Source organism: Orbicella franksi, chromosome 2 (genome assembly GCF_964199315.1).
Source record: "Orbicella franksi chromosome 2, jaOrbFran1.1, whole genome shotgun sequence".
NCBI classification, from domain to species: domain Eukaryota; kingdom Metazoa; phylum Cnidaria; class Anthozoa; order Scleractinia; family Merulinidae; genus Orbicella; species Orbicella franksi.
This window is the reverse complement of record NC_138146.1, coordinates 19,404,383-19,423,611: the sequence shown is the minus strand read 5'-3', so window position 1 is coordinate 19,423,611 and position 19,229 is coordinate 19,404,383. Positions and strand designations below refer to the sequence as shown.

The 19,229-nt window shown below is 38.2% G+C and overlaps 1 protein-coding gene and 1 long non-coding RNA gene across 2 annotated transcripts in view; both read right to left on the bottom strand.

Annotated features, from left to right (window-relative positions):
* LOC145478481 (uncharacterized) overlaps positions 1-2,499 on the bottom strand; it is a 6,353-nt gene extending 3,854 nt beyond the window's left edge. Inside the window, exon 1 of the long non-coding RNA XR_014048270.1 lies at positions 2,149-2,499. This is a non-coding gene — a long non-coding RNA (uncharacterized LOC145478481). The remainder of the gene's footprint in view (positions 1-2,148) is intronic.
* Positions 2,500-4,468: 1,969 nt separating this feature from the next.
* On the bottom strand, positions 4,469-19,082 carry LOC145478479 (uncharacterized). Its single transcript, XM_081456517.1, has 15 exons — positions 18,980-19,082; positions 18,234-18,360; positions 17,501-17,863; positions 16,556-16,690; positions 15,508-15,684; positions 15,010-15,054; positions 14,548-14,592; positions 13,672-13,716; positions 13,090-13,188; positions 12,548-12,622; positions 12,141-12,179; positions 7,177-9,006; positions 5,673-5,834; positions 5,071-5,378; positions 4,469-4,742 (listed from the first exon to the last, which is right to left on the bottom strand). Exons 2-15 carry the CDS (start codon positions 18,271-18,273, stop codon positions 4,602-4,604), a joined length of 3,504 nt encoding a protein of 1,167 aa, XP_081312643.1. The 5' UTR covers positions 18,274-18,360; positions 18,980-19,082; the 3' UTR covers positions 4,469-4,601.
* Between the last annotated feature and the right edge of the window lie 147 nt (positions 19,083-19,229).

Here is a 19,229-nt window from a genome sequence, read left to right as displayed (position 1 = left end):
CCGTTGTTGTTTTGAAGTGAAAAGGGGATTTTCGGAGAGCGAGCTTTAATAGTCTTTGTGATTCTTCGAAACATGGGAAGTTTGTTTAAAAACAATGACATTATTCAGGGAAACATTTTTGAAAATCTATTTAGTACTACATTTGACTACAATTTTTTCGTTCAAGGAGGATTCATAGATGTTGAGTTTCACTAGAATAAGCGTTGTATTTAAAATAATTTTGATGGAAATTGTAGTTAGGCTCTCGTTCATAGCATGCAGTAACGAGTACGTACAAACATCTTCTAATATCTGAAATGAGTTCGCTCCCTTGTTTTGTCGTTTTAGAGTTATTTATCTTAAAATAAATTTACTCGCGTTTATTGTCTCTACGTTTTTATAATTGGGGGCTACAAGAAACCCAGAAACGCCTCGCAAATACGAGTGAGGTCGTTCACTTGTTCAACCTTGTCCGCCTAATTCTTTAGTCTGCAATACCGTTCAACTCCTATCTCTTTTAATCTGCAGTACTGTTCAACCCCCTTTACTTCTCTTTAGCTTTGTCAAAGAAAATTTGATCGTGAGAAATGAGAATGAAGTAAAACCCAAATTCTCCTAAAGGATCAACAGAAAAACAGAAAATCTATTTACAGGCAGTAAGGACAATTTCTATAGGCGAATCTTTGCTGACGTCGTTGTTTACATTTTTCCTCATTAACACACGACTTTGCGCATAGAAGGCATCATGCTAGACACGGTTTTACTAGAAAAACGTAAAGAACTTGTGAAACTTAGTAAGTGGTGAAATTTTTGGCTCTTTGGGTGCAATATTCGAGGAGAAATTGGCTTTCAAAAACATCAAAATTTCTGTGTGGCAAAAGCGCAAATGAGCTGATACATTCTTTGTAAAATGTCGAGCTTTTAAACCCTCGTCACACAAAAAGTACTCAATACATCGCGCTCAAGTTCCTTGGAACAGTTAATAGTCCTGTGCGCTTTCAATATTCAGTATTAATCTCTTTGTAGCTCCATCTGAAACTGTATCGCTTATGGTAATGAGGCAAATATTGTAAACAAAGATTCTCCTACTGTGACCTTAGGTCCGATGGACTTAAAGGGTTAAATATTCACATCCTGAAAGTTGTTCTCCATCATCATTGTCACTTTATTTTATTTTAGAATTTCAATCTTAATTTTTTTCAAGCCAGTGTTAAAACCAATTTTGTTTAATCAATCCCATCATGTTATCACACAGCCCATAAATGCATGTGTTAAAAAAACAATCACTTGATTTATTATTCATTTCCTTCTATTTGGCATTCACTATCGATTCAAACTTTAATTTCAAACCTGAAATCGCAAATCTTATTCTTTTATCTTAAAAAAAATACGTTATTACTTTTCAAAAAGTATTTTTGTTTTTATTTTGTTGGTCATGTTAAGCTTTTCTTAGAGTTCTTTGACATTCTAAGTTCTAGGTTCATATTTCACTTCTTTTGTCATGTAATAACATAGCATTGTTTTGAGTAATTCTTTTCTCAGAAAACTCCAAAACGTTTCTCAGAAATCATTTATTTTGTTAAATGTTGATCTGAGATAAAATAGCTAGGACGACGCTCCTCCCACTTTAAAACCACAAAGTAACGCAAGGCAGCAAACATTGCCATTATATGCAAGTCACTTCTACTTTAAAATGCAGAAACTAAATTATCATAAATGTGTTTAACTTAAGCTTAGGAGTGATATTAAAGCAATGCATGAATTTGCATGAGAATTATAAAGGGAATTCGTCAAATTCTTGAAGAATTAAGTTAATGCTGTAAACACTGAAATACCGCAGATATTAAGGTGTGGCAAATATGAATCGATACGTCCATAGTCTCGATTTATTTGAGAAATCAGGATGAAATAGCGGGCAATTCGGGATGTGAAGTTATGTAGAAGTATATTTCAACTCTATATTAGGTTCTTCAGTAAGAAAATACAATTCAACTGTAAATAGTTTACCGGCTCAAACTGTGATGAATACATTCTCATGGAGTTGATTGTCAGTAATAAATTATGCTACCAAAGACTCATAAAATAAAACGAATGACTTGGGTGAGGCAAGAACCTGCATACTTTAGTACTGCGTTTGCAGTCCTTCATAAATATCCAAAGGATACTAACCTGGCGCTGCCCTAATCCGTATTATCTGCCTGGTCCTAAGAAATGCCGTCTTAACTCGAAGGCGTCGAATATCTATTGCTTGTAGCAGAAAAATCATGATGACTCGTGTGACACTGGAATATATGCAATAGTCTTCTAAAATGAACCAAACTCAATAAATGATTGCAACTGGTCCATCCACTACAGAGTAGGGCTTGCATACCAAATATGTGAGTTGTAGTAATATGCTCAAAGGCTTTTGTTAGTGAAAACCTAATTCCACGAATTCAGAGCGTCAATTTGACTTTCCTGTTTCTAGGAAATCAAACGATTGCGACATATTGAGCAATGCGGTTTTATTAAGGCCTTAAATAACACCGGAACTGTAGTCGGAGTTGACAGGATCAAAAATATATAAAATAAAATTATCTTAATTACTTATCACTCTTCAGGGAGTCTATGTCTTCGTGTTACCCTGACTAAAAGAACTAAAACTAAATCACGATCATGATTTTGCGGTTGGAGGTATATTGAATTCTCGTTGCTAGGTTTGTTTATACAACACTGAAAGTGCGTCATTACGAAGTTTCCTAGAAAACTGAGAAACCCGAGAGGGTCGACCTTTCCTTAATATTGTGTCCACTGGCGGAAAGCCCAAGATCTCGCAAATCAGTAGAGACCGGGAAAAAGTGAAATCTTAGAAAGCAGAGAGCTTAGCACTGAAGACCTAGTAAACGTAGCCTTCAAGAAAGTAATATATATGGATATTTTGAGAAATGTTCTTTTTTAGGAAAAAATCATCTCATTAAAAATGTGGGGTTGTTGTGGTTGGCTCGCAAGTCTGCAGCGTGATACTTAACTTCGCAAGCTTTAGCCTCTGGTTCCAGTTAGAACCTCCAGATGCTTTCATTTACTTACCTAATGAAAAATCATAGTTCTTGGTTTCAAATCTATTCTCATTCCATTCTTTGCTCGGAACTGAGAAAGTAATGATCTAGCTTCTTCGACGGAAATTGTTAAATAAAACTGCGATATTCTCCATAGGAAAGAAGGTTGCTCAGCAAAACTAACAACTAGTTTTAAAAGAAAGTTGGTGTAAGATAGCATGAAGAAAGAAAAAGGCTCTTTTGCATCTACTTCAAGCTCACGCGGCGGGCAGCTTGAAATGGTCACATTAATTTTGGGAACTATAAAATCTGTATATTACTTATTCATTTGGTTCACGAGAGATGTACACCCAGATTCTGTTGAGCGAATGTATAAGAGGAGCGAATGAATCACACGTAAAACCGGCTGATTTAATTACTCTTGCTCCTCAAATTTACAGGGATCGGAACACCGCCGCTGCAAGTACTGCTGAGCGAATGAATGAACTATATGAAATATTTGTTAGTCATAAAGAGTGACAATTTATACACATATTCCAAGAAAGAATCTCGATGAGCTTTAAACTGTCTTATTATATCAGCCCGTTTGTATAGGTTTGCTATTTCGCTGAACTCTATTAGGAATACACTAATAATTCATGATTCCTTCCATGAATGTCAAATGATCCGTCGTAAACAAGCGACTTAGAGAATCTAATCCACATACCCCTTACCACTCTTTCTCGACAGGAAAATATTCGACATTCCGTTCATTTTTTACGCACCCGTCCAGCGGTGCACGATCTGCGAACTGAAATCGTCATGTAAGCTGATCATGAATAGTGATATGTTTGACCTTACTTACTTGAGCGAATGAATAATTTATATAAAATATTGGGTTAGTCATAAAGAGTGACAATTTATGCATGTATTCCAAGAAAGAGTCTCGATGAGCTTTAAACTTTCTTATTATATCAGCCCGTTTGTATAGGTTTGCTATTCCGCTGAACTCTATTTAGGAATACACTTATAATTCATGATTCCTTCCATGAATGTCAAATGATCCTTTCTAAACAAGCGACTTAGGGAATCTAATCCACATACCCCTTACCACTCTTTCTCAACAGGAAAGTATTTGACATTCTGTCCATTTTCTGTGCAACCGTCCAGCGGTGCACTATCTGTGAATTGAAATCGTCATGTAAGCTGATCATGAATAGTGATATGTTTGACCTTACTTGGGCGGTGCAAGCAAATCAGGTCTGAATTTTGTTTGGGAAGACCATTGGTGTAAAAGTAGCAGAGATTGTGGGCTAAAAAAAAAATATATTCATTCAATAGGAATATTCCTGAAGCTCTTCGTTTTCATCAGAGCATTGCTGCCACAGACCTTTTGAAAGTAAAATAGTGAATTCGACAAAACTATAGAGAACGATTTAAAACCAAACGTGGATGACAGTGAAGAGGAATGACAAAATACAACAGCAACATGTACACTTAAAAATGTTACTTTATTTGAAGCGCGTGCATTCTATCTTTCACGTTTATCTTGAATTAACTCTAAAACTTCGCTGGGCTCAAAGAAGTTGCCCTTTTGCGCTGTAAATTCTACTGTTTTGGTTTTACATTTGATTCAAACAAATTAACAACGTTTCCGGCTGGTTTATATCTTGCCACCACGTACACGTTAGTGTTGTCTCTGGTTTTCGCCTTTGCCATTCCAATTTCATTAGTGGCACCCCAAACCAACTGCAAAGGAAACGGAATAAACCAGAGGGCTTAAAATCATCATGTATTGTTAAGTATTAAAGTTAAAACCAAGATATTATTATTATAGATATTCATATCTGGCCACTGATGTAAGACATTTTTCAATTCATACATTCGTTCATTTCAAGGTTGCGCTGTCGACCGAATGCCATTAATTCCATTCTGTCGGCTCTGATTCCGACTCTGATTCCAATTCTACACAAGATAGTTTTAACAGACGAGTATATCCTGATCGTATGAAGGCTCAAAGCTTAGGACAGTACGTGATAACTGTTTTAGGTTTATGTTAAAGCAATCGTGTTCTTACCTGTGAATAGTGGCCGGTGTCTGTGGAGAACTTGGGATCTTCATAGTTGTACAGAGACACTTCATTATACCATGCATCAATAGCTCGCAGTAGGGCCTTGTCTTCACTTCCTACCTCAGCCAGATTTTCGCCGTAATCAGTCGAACTTTCGTTCTCATGTACAAGTCTCTGTTCTTTGGCTAATTTGTCGGCCCAGTCTTGTGCTTTAGCAGCTATCTCCTTGTTCCAGGTTACTGGTGGAGCCTGATGCATAGCTCTGTACATGTTTGTTAGCATCAATGCGTCTTTACTTTCGTCAGCATTTGGACCTAACCGCGACCAAATGATAAATACACAACGTTTAGGTAGAATTGTCAAGTCTGCGCGACTAGTCTGAAAGAAGTTACTTTTTCCCTTTCAAGAAACATTTAAACAGACATCGAATTTTCCAATTCTACCACAACCTACAAGAAGTAAAAATTTCAAGGATAAAATGCTAGCTTGGCTATTTCTTTTAATCCTGCCGTTTTGTGAAATTCTAGTGAACTAAGACAACCATTCGTTTCCGTATTTTATGTGTGACGCTCCTATCCGATAACTTCATTTCAAACAAGCTCTCTTACCCCTTTCTTCACACAGTTCTCCCCAGTATCCATCGGGACAGGAACAGGTAAATTTCCCCTCCTGAGCTTCACAGGTGCCTCCGTTCTTACATGGGTTTGGCTCACACGGGTTTGGAGGAGCAGGTGTCGTAGGAGGCATCGAAGGCGTTGGTGGCGTCGTTACTACAAGTTAAAAAAGAAATATTTTATAGAACTTTTCTGGACCAAAATTATAGCAGAATAGACCACTCAAATATCCATAGAAATGTTCTCTTACATGCATCAAGGTTATAGGGTCTAAAACCTACTGACTAAGAAATTAATGTCACAGTTAACAGTCAATTTATATTGTTTACTTATTTTATGTTACACACGCATTGTCATGATTCAGGTATTGCACTAGTTTCAACCAAGGATGATATACTTTATTTATTTTGTTTGTTTGTTTGGCGAAATATTATTGTGGTATATGGACCACCGTGAAATTACTGAAATAGATACTCCACATGGATGGGTTTGTTTGAGGCTGGTCACTTTTCGGTAGTACATTAAAGACCATTAAACTAATATAGAAGTTGTAACGAAAGTAAACTACAATCTTCGAGTTAGAAGAGGAACCGAACAAGATTGCCAAATTAAGTGCGTGGGAAGTCGTCTATATCTTTTATTGGCAAATTTCACAGTTAACTGTTATCATGATTTGTAAATGTTATCATGGTTAGTGGGAAACGATTGAAATGTATATCCAAAGTAGGCGAGATGAGGACTGGGTAGCCTGGTACCCACTTGTTTTGTGGATAATCATTTGCAGCCACATCGCTAGTGCTTAATTTAACTTCCATCTGCTGATCCACGGGCATGTCCCCTCTGTATCAATCTTACAGCGGTAGCTGTTAAGTGTACTTAAGTGTTATTTTTGTTAAGCTGCTGTTAGATCTATAACAGAGAAAGAAAAATAAGAAAACAGACAGGTTTCTTGTCAGCTCAAAGAAATTAAAACTAAATAAATTAGGACAAATTTTCAATGAACTGTACTTCGTGACGGTAAGGGCGCGTTCATACGAATTGTGCAAGTCTTTTTTTTTTGAAGGTTTAAATAACATGTATTAATTCGGCTGATAGGAAATACTCAAACTAACGAATCGGAAACGGTGGTCACATATTCCATCTATTTCGCGTTTCTGTACTTGCTGCATTGGAAAATTGCCTCATCTAAAAAAGCCTAACGAAAACTGTCGGGGAACAAGTGCCGTTTTGGTAAATCCTCGTTCAGTCATGAACCCGACATTTCTCCGATTACTATTCATAACCAATCAGATATAAGCTCCAGCTGTTCGAAAGATGTCCATCACATCTTTTTCCGGCAACATCCCTGCCCAAAAACGATCGGGGTTTAAGTTGATTCTCTGAGACGCGATTCCAACCGAAAACGGTACTTGTTTCCCTCGAGTGAATACTTGAATCATGCCGTTAGTGCTTTTGAACGCACCCTTTCCGCCTCCAGTCTCGCATTGGCATTCTGTACCTGTTGTGGGAGTTGTTTGGGTGGTTGGTTCTGTTGTGACATTAGTTATTCCTGGTTTTGTTGTTGGCTTAGTTGTTTCCTGTCCCGGCGTAGTCGTTGGTGTAATGGTCGTCGATTCTGTAGTTACTGTCGTTGACTGTTCTGGCTGGCCTGTTGTAATTGTAGTTGTCGCTCCTGTACTCGCTGTACTTTGAGTAGTCAGAGTTGTTAGTTGTGGCTGTACCGTAGTCGAGGTTGTCAACGTTGTTGGTGTTGTCTCAGGTGTCGCAGGGGTTGGAGATGTCAGTGCTGGATTGACAGTAGTTACTGTTGTTGGAGTAGTGAGCTCTGGTTTTGTTGTTGGAGTCGATTCCTCTGTGCTTATAGTGGTAGAAGTTGTCGGTGTTGTCTCAGGTGTCGCAGGGGTTGGAGATGTCAGTGCTGGATTGACAGTAGTTGCTGTTGTTGGAGTAGTGAGCTCTGGTTTTGTCGTTGGAGTCGATTCCTCTGTGCTTATAGTAGTAGAAGTTGTCGGTGTTGTCTCAGGTGTCGCAGGGGTTGGAGATGTCAGTGCTGGATTGACAGTAGTTGCTGTTGTTGGAGTAGTGAGCTCTGGTTTTGTTGTTGGAGTCGATTCCTCTGTGCTTATAGTAGTAAAAGTTGTCGGTGTTGTGAGTTCCGGGGCTATTGTAGATTCTGTGGTCACACTGGATTCTGGAGTTCCCGTTGTTCCTGTTGTTTGTCCTGGAATTAACGTTGTCGGAGTTGAGTGTGTATCCGGACTTAGTGTCGTCAAAGATGTTGGTGATGTTTCCCCTGCACTAATCGTGGTTTCAGTTGTTGGTAATGTTTGTGGAGTGGTAATCTCTGGTTTTATTGTAGTTACAGAAGTTGGAGTTGTTTGTCCAGGTGTTGTTGCAGATTGCTGTGGTGGTGGCGTAGTTGTAGGTGTTAATGTTGTTATCTCTGGATTCACTGTAGTAATTGTACTCGAAGTAGTTTCTTCTGGATTTACCGTAGACGAAGACTCTGGCTTTGTTATAGTTGCTGTAGTCGGTGTTGTCTGTCCGGGAGCTTGTGTAAGAGGCGTAGTTGTTTCTTCTGGGCTTACTGTAGAAGAAGACTCTGGCTTTGTCGTAGTCGCTGTGGTCGGTGTTGTCTGTCCGGGAAATTGTTCAGGTGGGGGCGTACTTGTAGGTGTTAATGTCGTAAGTTCTGGATTTGCCGTAGTTATCGTGCTTGAAGTAGTCTCTTCTGGATTTACTGTAGAAGAAGACCCTGGCTTTGTTGTCGTTGCTGTGGTCGGTGTTGTCTGTCCAGGAAATTGTTGTGGGGGAGAAGAAGTTCCAGGTGTTAATGTTGTTAGTTCTGGATTAGTTGTAGTTGCTGTACTTGAAGTCGTTTCTTGCGGATTTATTGTTGATGAAGTTGTAGATTGTGGTTTTGTTGTAGTTGCACTTGTCGGTGTTGTTCGTCCTGGTGTTGTTGGTGATTGCTGCGGAGGAGGCGTAGTTGGAGGTGTTGATGTTGTAAGCTGTGGATTCGCTGTAGTTAGTGTACTTGAAGTTATTTCTGAAGTGGTTAGGGAAGTTAGCTCAGGGTTTATTGTAGTTATGGTTGTCTGTGTTGTTGACTCTGGGCCTACAGTAGTGACTGTAGTTTGTGCTGTTGTTGTTTCTGGGTTAACAGTTGTTGGAGTCGTTAATTCTGGTTTTAATGTGGTGACGGTCGTTCCTGTAGTGGACTCTGGACCTACTGTGGTTGGTGTTGTTATTGTTTCTGGTTTCGGTGTTGTTGGAGTTGTTTGTGTCGTTGTTGTAGACTGTTCAGGTTTTAGGGTTGTCATATTTCCTGGTAATGTCAAAGAGAGCGGCGGGTTGAACAGTTTAAAGGTGTATTTGTTAAAATCACTTGGCTTTTTACAAACGCATCTGCTTTGAAAAGCGCGCATGCCAAAAGAGGAATCTGTTCACTCCTTCAAGAAAAATTTATCAAAAAAGTATCGCTGAATATAACTGAATTTAAGTCAAACTTGGATCCGAAGAGAACAATCGGAATTATAATCAGGATAATTACTGATTGTCATTTTTAGATGTCATGTGTTAAAATTGTTGTGATTACTTTGGTTACAAAAATTCTTATTTGGTGAAAAAATGCAGCCACTGCGTACAGAAAAGGATTCGGGAGACACGCTCGACCTGATTGTAAGAACAAGAGGGGCATAATTTACGTGCAATTTGAAATGTACAAAGTTCTCACCTCAACAATATCACCATCGCTATCCATTGTGTTGAACAAATTCTGTATAATTTGACGTTTGGTTATTGGTTATAATGTTTACTGTTAAACAGATACTATATTTTGTCAACGACAAAACTCGGTTAATTTATCACAAACTAATTCATTACTACGATAATTAATTCAATTAAAACAATATGGATAATTAAAATAACCTTAGAAATTATCCTTGTTACAAAATGCTGCATTTGAATAGTTTAACATAAAATTTCTCTATAAGCCGTTCACTCATGGGTACAATAATCCTTTGCATTGTTATAAGAGCCTGACATCTTTTCGTACAACCATTCTTCTTCAACACTAGTCAAAACTGACGAAATGGCATACTGCTGACTTCGCTTACAGGGATTTGTGTTGTGTTTGCAGGGATTTTTGCTGCGGGCAAAATTTCAAAACGGAGTGAAACCCAATCCGATAAACGACATGAATCTCTGGAGAAGGAGGATCGCAGAAAGAATGTAACACCCGACAGGAAGCGTGCTTTACTCATGGTAGACTTGCATAAAACTAGGCAAATCAAAAAGGGGGTGTCTTGAATTTCTTCCCTGGACAAATCATGAAACGACTCTAGCCATCAAAACAAAACCCATCCATAAAAGTTGCCAATATATCCTAATCAGGCCTCAGTTTACAATAAAGTGAAGAGCGTCAACAATTTAGTAGTAAATATCATCGTGCACTGATTTGTCCAATTGCGCATTTGTACCGTAATGCTACGACTCGGTTAAATACATAGCATGATAGCATGAAACATAGCATGATATTACACCCGTTACTTATCGTAATACAAAAAGTTGCAGTTGTTATACAATCTTCATTCCATTAGATGTGCTATAAACTATTCATGCTAAATTATAGGTATGTTCTTACAAAAACAAATAAACAAACAAACAAACAAACGAACAAACAAACAGACAAACAAATGAATAAAGACAACAACAACAACAACAACAAAAACAAACAGGAATTAAATGTTAGGTGTTGAGTCTTCCAGGGAATTAAGAGTAGTAAAACCTTTCATGTGACTTTCTCATTGCGTGCTTGGAATGTACTAACGCCTTTCGATGGCATTACCATATCAATGTGTTAATTTCTGATCAATGAGCGTTTTTAAACTGGCTTTATGTGTGGTGATAAGAGTTTGACCATGACTAATTCTTGACAACATGTAGTGTAAGACAGGTGTATGCTTAAACAGCGTGTCTCGTATCGTGTGGACTGGAACAAGCAACAGCATGGAGGCTTGTTGTTTATTTAGCATGCTGTTACCTGTTGCGTTTACAACTGCTCTTGCTGTTGTCGGGCGAGTGCTACCTAAAGAGATACAACTCTAAGGCATTTCAAGGAAGCCGAAGTTACTATTCAGAAATAACGGGTACGTTTCCAAGGTTGTTGTCAATGGACTGCCGTGATCTTACACATTACTAAGAAGAGCTGGGAAGACAATACACATTAGAAACAACTAGCCCCTTTGACAAAACGTATTGGGCTTTTGCAAAGTAGCGTTACAAGTTTTGCTCTTAGTTATAATTTATTGTAGAGGGTTGGGCAAGTAGCAGCATGCAGGCTCGTTGTTCATTTAGCATGCTGTTACCTGCTTCGGTCTTAGGTGGTCCTGTTTTTGTAGGGCGTGCGCCACCTAGCAAAACACAAGCCTAGCGTTTGTAAAGTAAACCGATGGCTTCTAAATTACAAAGTGATCAAAAATAGTTAAATACAAGACGATAAATAACCAGCGAGGGGCGTAGCGTCTAGATGGTTGCAATCATCCCGAATTCATCAAAAGCTAAAGGGATAATTGTTTTTATTCAATTATCCACTTATTAGCTGGATAATGTAGAACTTTAAGTTTGATCTAAACGAAGCAATTGTATGGACAGGATGCAAAACACACGACATGAAGTTTACCGTGTGCTACACAGATATAGAGACTATTAGACTGAATTCACTCTCCGCCTCATTCCAATTGGACTGTGCAGGTTTGAAACTGAGGTCACACCGGTGCTTTAGAATTGACAAGTCTTGCTGGATAATGACCTTCACCGAACTGCTAATCCTAATTCTATGGCGAAATTGTGTGTCGTCATTCTGAACGAAATTATCGGCTTTCGGATCTTTCTTAGTAAAATTTTTTGATGCCATACTTACGTAGTTGAGTTAATTGTGAAATTATGCACTGACAGATGAGAGAAAGCTCTAGATTTCGTAACAAACATGACAAATTGTATGAGATAATTAATAACTGGGGTTAGTAGTTAGGGTTATGCACTGCATGGCATCTATTTTAAAATACACTATACTGAGACGGACGGGATACCCGATAGGCACTGGAGATGACTATCTCCTCATGACGAACAGGATGCTGACAATTGGTTAGCTCCTTTAAAAGCAACAAAAAGCTGAAGACAATTCCAAGCTGTCCCCTTTTTAATACGCGAACATCCAGCTGGGTGATTTCGAAGGGCACAGAACAAGATGTTAATAAACTTAGCCTATCATGTGCCATGTAAACAAATTCACGCATGCGCCTCCATTTGTTATACGCGTGGTTATATATAGAGATAAATATATATTTCTTTCTACGTTTGATCTAATGAATTCCTCTTTTATGCACATTTGCTATAATTCAATTTTTTTTTCCTTCGTGTTGTACATTGTACATTGTTCAAGCTTCATTAATATCTTACCTTGTGGAATTAAAGTGACATTGGGTTTGCCAGGACATTCTGAAAAGCAATAATGATAATAATATTACGATTGTTTATTGACATAATGTTATTCTAATTTGTCTGCCTAAAGATCATGTGTTTAAATTACATCACAAATAGCTGATCGCCAGAGAAAAAAAAATAATTAAGTTTAAATTGCTAGCTTATATTAATCGATTTTATATTCAAAAAGCATCGAGGTTGCGATTTGATGGGTATTTTTTTAAAAAAAATCTTTATTATAGTTAGAAATAAATATTTTTCCAGAAAGAAATGCTTCACATCTTTTATAATTACTTGAAAATCTCATTTTAGGCATGAACGAATCTTTAGAAAATTCTGAACGGTATACTCTAGATCTCTTTTAAATCTGTACACTGTCTTACTTTGTACAATGGCATAAGTATACGTCGTACTGTTGACCACAAAATACTGACACTTTGAGTCGTTCTTCGGAGGACCTGCATGATATGAAAATAAATTGTCATCAATTTACTGTTTTTTGGTATAGGCACAGCATAGATGCAACAGTAAGATTGTTCGAGTCAATAACAAATTCTCATTTGTTTTTTTTTTTTGCGCTGCTCTATTTGTCAAGTAACTGATGAACAATCACGTTGGTGTCGAATTGCAACTGTCCAGTTACAATTGTTTCTAATTAAATCGCCGTCATCTCTCACTTACGCTACTTATAAAACAATAGTCTCTATCTGACTGGTCGAGTGTCGGTCCAAATAGTTAAAAAAAAGTGAAAAATAAGAGAGCAAAAACTTGAACGTTTAATGCGCTAAGATAAAAATCGTCGTCGAAAAAACGCATGTGTTTTTTTTTTTTTTATTTCACTGCCAAACTAGTTAAGAAAGTTAACTAAAGTAACATAACAAGACTCTTCGGCGGGTGTAAAAAGTTTTCGAAAAATATTACATACCGAGTGGGCGTAAAGTGGATGGGGCGGCAGTAGTGGTGAGACTCGCGGGTGACCCAGTATTTGGTGAAGTGGCAGACGGTAGCGGGGTGGGGCTGCTTTCTGTGGATGAAGAAGTTATTATTAACTGTATATACAATAACTGCAAACGATTTTTATCCAATTACTGGAGAGTCAAATCGAGTAATAGCAAAAGTCTTGCCTTAGAATTACATTGTAGCATAATTGATTTGCATTTTGTATTTATTCACAAATACAAGACAAGATTTTGCGTCCAGAAAATAGTGTCTTCTAAATCAATCAATCAATCAATCAATCAATCAATCAATCAATCAATCAATCAATCGATCGATCGATCGATCAATCAATCGAGCAATCGATCGATCGATCGATCAGTCAATCAATCAATCATTTATTTTAACACTTTTCGTCGAGGAGCTAAGAACTCGTTCATCATACGAAAGTGTATAAATGAAGCCATCATATATGAAGCCATTATATACCTAGCTATTTTTTTTCATCAAGTGGGTGGGAGAAGTATTCGTAGCAGCACGCAGGCTCGTTGTTTAATTAGCATGCTGTTACCTGCTGCAGTCGTAGATGGTCCTGCTAATGGAGGGCTAGAACTACCTAACAAGATACAATCCTGGCGTCGGTAAAGTGCAATGAGGGCTTTAAAATTGGCATGTGTATACGATAACTGCGAACGATTTTTTTTCCAGTTTCGAGAAAGTTAAATCGAATGTGCCCAAAATGTTTCAGTCGGTAGTATTGTAATAGTATTACATTGTATTAAATTAATTTACATTTTGTTTTCCCTCATGTCAGAGCAATGTTTGACTCACAAATAGAAGATTTTGTCCAGAAAACAGTGCCCCCCTAAATGTAGCCATTATATAATTAGCTGCTGTTTTTTTTCGAAATGGCTTGGGCGGGGGAGTTGGCGAGTAGCAGCATGCTGACTCGTTTATTTAGCATGCCTTTGCCTGCTTCGGCCGCAGATGGTCCTGTTGCTGTCGGACGAGAACTAACGTCGGCACGCTCCGCGTGGGCTTTGTAATTACAAAATAACTGAGAACTCGTTGTAATCATCTCCAATCCATCAAAGGTTAGGCTGCGAACGGGAGCCTGTTCGCAAGCTAATCAAAGGGTAATGGGTTAATTGTCTCATTAAATTCTTCACTAACTGACCTTGGTATCATTTCATCGGTTTTCTTAAATTGTAAATCGACTGGATGATGTGGAAGTTTAAATTTGATCTAATTGAAGCAATGGTACAGAAAGACTGCAAAAGTTCATTGTCAGCATTGTTTGATTCACAAAGACAAGAATTTGTCCAGGAAATAGTGCCCCTCAAATGGAGCCATTATATCCCTAGCTGTTTTTTTCCTATGATGGGGGGGAGGGGGGTGGTGGCAAGTGGCAGCATGCAGGCTCGTTGTTTATTTAGCATGCTGTTACCTGCTGCAGTCGTAGATGGTCCTGTTGTTATAGGGCGAGAACTACCTAACAAGATACAAGCCTTGCGTCTGTAGAGTACACCATGGGCTTTATAATTACTGTACATAATAACTAAGAGCTGCTTGTAATCATATCGAATCCATCAAGGACTAATAGGTTAATTGTTTCAATAAATTCTTCACTAACTAGTTTTGGTATCATTTTGCCGGTTTTCTAAACTGATAAATCGACTGGATTATGTGGAAGTTAGTTTGATGTAATTGAAGCAATAGCATGCATGGAAAGAGTCCAAATCTAATGGCACAAAGTTCATTGTCGGCCTTGTTTGATTCACGTAGACGAGATTTTGTGTCCAGAAAATAGAGCCCCCAAATGTAGCCATGATATACCTGGCTGTTTTATTCTTTAGGGGTAGGGCAAGTTGCAGCATGCAGGCTCGTTGTTTATTTAGCATGCTGTTACCTGCTGCAGTCGTAGATGGTCCTGTTGTTGTAGGGGGAGAACTACCTAATATGACACAAGGCGCGAAGTTCACTGTCAGTAGTGTTTGATACACAAAGACAAAATTTGTGTCCAGAACATAGTGGCTCTGAAATGTAGCCACGATGTAACAGCGCTAGCGTTTATAATTGCTCAATTAAAGTGTGCGGTAAATTTTGTGTTTTGATCAGGCTTTGTGCATGCTATGATACAGCTACGCCTGTAACGGATGACGTATCATTTGCTTTCCAAACGCTGCTAATAGACATATGACAATATGTACATGCATTAGAATCTAAAAAAACCGTGAAGTACACACGTAATATCTCCAGCAAGCCTCTCAAACGCCATTAAGGGTTACTTAATTATAATTTATTGGGTGAGGTCACCTCCTTACGGGAAGAATACCCGGAAAGGGAAAGGGGAAAGGGAAATAGAAAAAGCGCGTATTCAATCTGTTACTAAGGTTGTCTTTCTTACCTGGCGCTGTAGCAGGTTCAGTCGTGTTGGCTAGTGGAGGTAATCCCGTGACGGTGGCATTGACGCCAATGCTGAAGTTGGTAGCTGTAGGGGAACCTGGGACGGTGGGAGTTGTAAGAGGGGGTGTCGAGGGTTGAGAAGTAGTGCCAACAGAGGGTGTTGGGTCAGAAATAGTCCCTGATAACAAAGATATATTTCATGTGGTGTTAAAATATTCGACCAAAACAAAAAACAAAACAAAACAAAGCAAAAGAAAAGAAGAGAAAAGCAAAAAAACAAAAACAAAAACAAACAAACAAACAAAAAAAAACACGCGTATTGTCGATTCTGAAATAGAAATAAATTTTAGCATTTTGTGTTTATTATACTCCCTCCTCTGCAACAAAGCAACTGAAATGGTGCAGTACTACAAGTAAGTGAACAGACAACACTCATGCATGTGAATATTTGAACTGCGGAGAAAGATATGAAGACATGATTGATCATCGCAGTCATACATAACTTAGGCAGTTGTGAAATTAAAGTCGAAAAAAAAAAACCCAGACCTGAACGGGATTCGAACCCATGACCTCTGCGATACCTGTGCAGTGCTTTTGAATACCGGTAAATTTTTTTTTTCCAGGCTTTAATTTCAAAACTGCGTAAGTTGTTATAATTGCGATGATCAATCATCATGATGTCTTCATAGACAACACTTAGCATAATCTTGAAGGTTTCTTAGGGAACGTCCGCTAATTGAAACATTTCATCTGTGGAGACCGACAAAATATTTAAATTTGTCAATCTTGAAGTATTAAACCAAGTTAAAGGAACATTCAGTCCACTTACGTTTCTATAATATAAAGCTATCATGGGCATTTTCATATACCAAGAGACTATGATCATAGTCCTATATACCTACATATACCTACCCCTTACAACCCCGTCCTTTTAACTTGGTAATATTATCAATGAACAAGTTAATTAAAGTAAAAAACTGCAAAAATTTTAACCTTCGAAATTAATGGAGAGCTTTTATCTGTCAGTTAATTTATTAACAAATGTATACCTGGAGGGAAAACATTGTCTTTGAAGATCGCTGGACCGCCTCTGTTTCCACGAGGACTGTATCGTGCCACTGCAATGAAGCCATACTTGTTGCTTTTAGCAGTTCCAATTCCGAACTGCCGAGAGTTTTTCCAGACTTCCTAGATTTGATGAAAACCGCAGACATAACTCAATATCTCTTTTTCAGTTGGTCCCAGATGTTGGGAACACGATCAAGCTAGTCTAAAAAAGTCTAAGGCCCCATTTATATGGTCTCGGTTACCGGAGACAACCCTCCCCCAAGTTACTCTAGCCGAGTTAACTTTTCACTTATTTCTTTACAAACTTCAGCCAACCGTTTAGAAGAGGATCGCGAACCCGTCTTGGGGGGCGAGACAATTCGGGTGGGCGAGTGTCACGAAATGTCTAGATCTAGGATTTAAAGCAGGAATTCGTATCAAAGAAGTGAAGTTTATCTTCGCAAAACCCACTTTGATCCAATGACGGAGGAAAACTCAAAGAAAGAGGGATAATTGCACATTTGATTATTCAATAAGGGTTATGAATAATCATGCAGGGTTAACTTTGATTCGGCCTACAGGGACTACGTTTTCAGATATAAACGCTCGACAAAGCTGCCTCAGGCCTAGGGAGAGGGTTGTCTCGGGTACGCGAGACCATATAACTGGGGCCTAAGGTTGACGTAAATTGTGATATTGTGTCTATATCTTTTGTCCGTTAGCTTTGAGTTTGACTGATGTCAAATGATCAGGAGAGAAACTTGTATACATGATAAAATAACATGCCGATAATTTTTTTTGATTTTAGCGTCATTGGAACAAACAGGCGGGAAAGGGACAGTTATTAGGAAAGTAACATAAGCTTTTATCGCTTGTGGTCGAGTTTGAGAAGTGAATGTCATTTTAAATGTATTGTTCGAGTAAGTTCCCATCTAAACAACTGGTACTTGCCTGTGTGAAATGCATGACCACTCCCCCGGGTGTTTTGGGTTTTCCCATTCCAAAGTCATAATTCTTGACCTCATCGTACCAACCCTCGATAATCTCTCGACACTGTACACAATCATCCCTCTTAGGACCCTGACATTTCTCCTTGAAAGGCTTGAAGAAGGCAAGGTTTTCTCCTTGGCTTTTTACTTGCATGCTGTTATAGTCGTGTTCAAACGTGTTGCTCTGGGCTAAAGTGTGAGCCCAAGCTCGAGCATCCGCCGCGAGGGTTTCCGACCAAGTGAGGTCTGGAACGCCATGTCGCCTTCTCAATAGGTTGGTTGCCATTAAACAATTTTTGTCAAAGCCGTCAAGTGACGAACCTGAGAAAAAAAAAAAAAAATAGCAGACCATTTTATCATTTTTTCGGCTAGACGTATTCGCGGCATTAATGTTTTGCTTCAAGGAAAAATAAATTAACTCAGTGCTGCTAAATAACGATGAGATTCGCAATTCTTTTTTCAATAAAACAATAGAACAATCCATAGTAACAGCTACTGCTCAGATTGTGTTAATGCCAATTGCAGTTTTCTGAAGCGTGGTAACGCTTACAACTGTAATGATGCGAATTATTGCTCTCCCATTTTAATTAGCCTTCAGCACAGCTCAGTAAAACACTTTCTCTTTCAAAGAAAATACAATGAAATGAAATTGATAGAAGGAAGCCTAAGGAAGAAGTTTTGTATACCATACCTAGTGAAAACAGGACTTGAAAGACAAGAAATCCAAGCATGGTGTACGTCTGGTGTTGACCTCGCACTTTACCTGCTAACTGATATTTGATCACTCTCGAAGGGAATGCCCAACCTGAACTACAAGACTGCAAATCAATAAAAAGGAAATACTTTATGTATGCCTTACTAAGTTAAGAACTCGGCTGAAAATGCCATGACGCAATTATTACCAGTTCTTTATGTTGTTTTGGTAGGATTCATGTAAATCAAATTTATTCCCATTTTATTGAATAATTGTCGGAACTGCAATGACAGTATATCGTGGTGTTTCACTTGAAACAAGGAAAAACGACTCGGTAATAAAACCATTTCTAATATCTCTGATCAGTACAAGCTAGTACAATAAGGAAAAATATGAGCAGCAGCTCTTCATACGTCGAGCCATCAATTTAACTAAACAGAACAGGTGTACGGTACTTCACATAGTGATATATTTACTTTTCTTTTAAGAATTGCATTAGTTCATGTTTGAAAGGTGCGAAACCGAAGCGCACAATCCAAAACACGGGTTTAAATAGAATGCAACAGTCTCTTTTATGGCAAACGTTTGCTTTAAAGAGCCAACGTACCAAAATTAAATACGGTTTATAAGTATTCACAGTGAAGACAAAGGGTTACCCTCGTAGTTGAATTTAAGTACAAAACAACATTTATGTTAAGGTAAACGGTTATATATTGAATAATAAACTCCCAGTGTTTGCTTACCGGTACACGTTGTCTCCGAGAAACTAGCGAGACATTTTTCAATATATAACACTTGATGTCAAATTTAAGCTTTCGTTTCAACACATTACTTTTCTTTAGTCGAATATAGTTTGGAGCTTATTTATTATTGAAAATGGAGGCTTGCCTTGTGCCACAAGATGAATACAGCTTCACAGGTGGGCGACTGAGAAGCTTGTTTAACTTGTCTTTTTCAGAATTATTTAGTGATCAGATTTGCATTATCTTTTTC

Excerpts from the sequence above, each read along its gene's own strand:
- LOC145478479 (XM_081456517.1), bottom strand. The coding sequence starts at position 18,273 with ATGCTTGGATTTCTTGTCTTTCAAGTCCTGTTTTCACTAG. Across the intron at positions 16,691-17,500 it reads CATGCATTTCACACAGGCAA|TCTGGAAAAACTCTCGGCAG; the intron begins GTACCAGTTGTT and ends AAATCTAGGAAG. Across the intron at positions 15,685-16,555 it reads AGACAATGTTTTCCCTCCAG|GGACTATTTCTGACCCAACA; the intron begins GTATACATTTGT and ends CTTTGTTATCAG.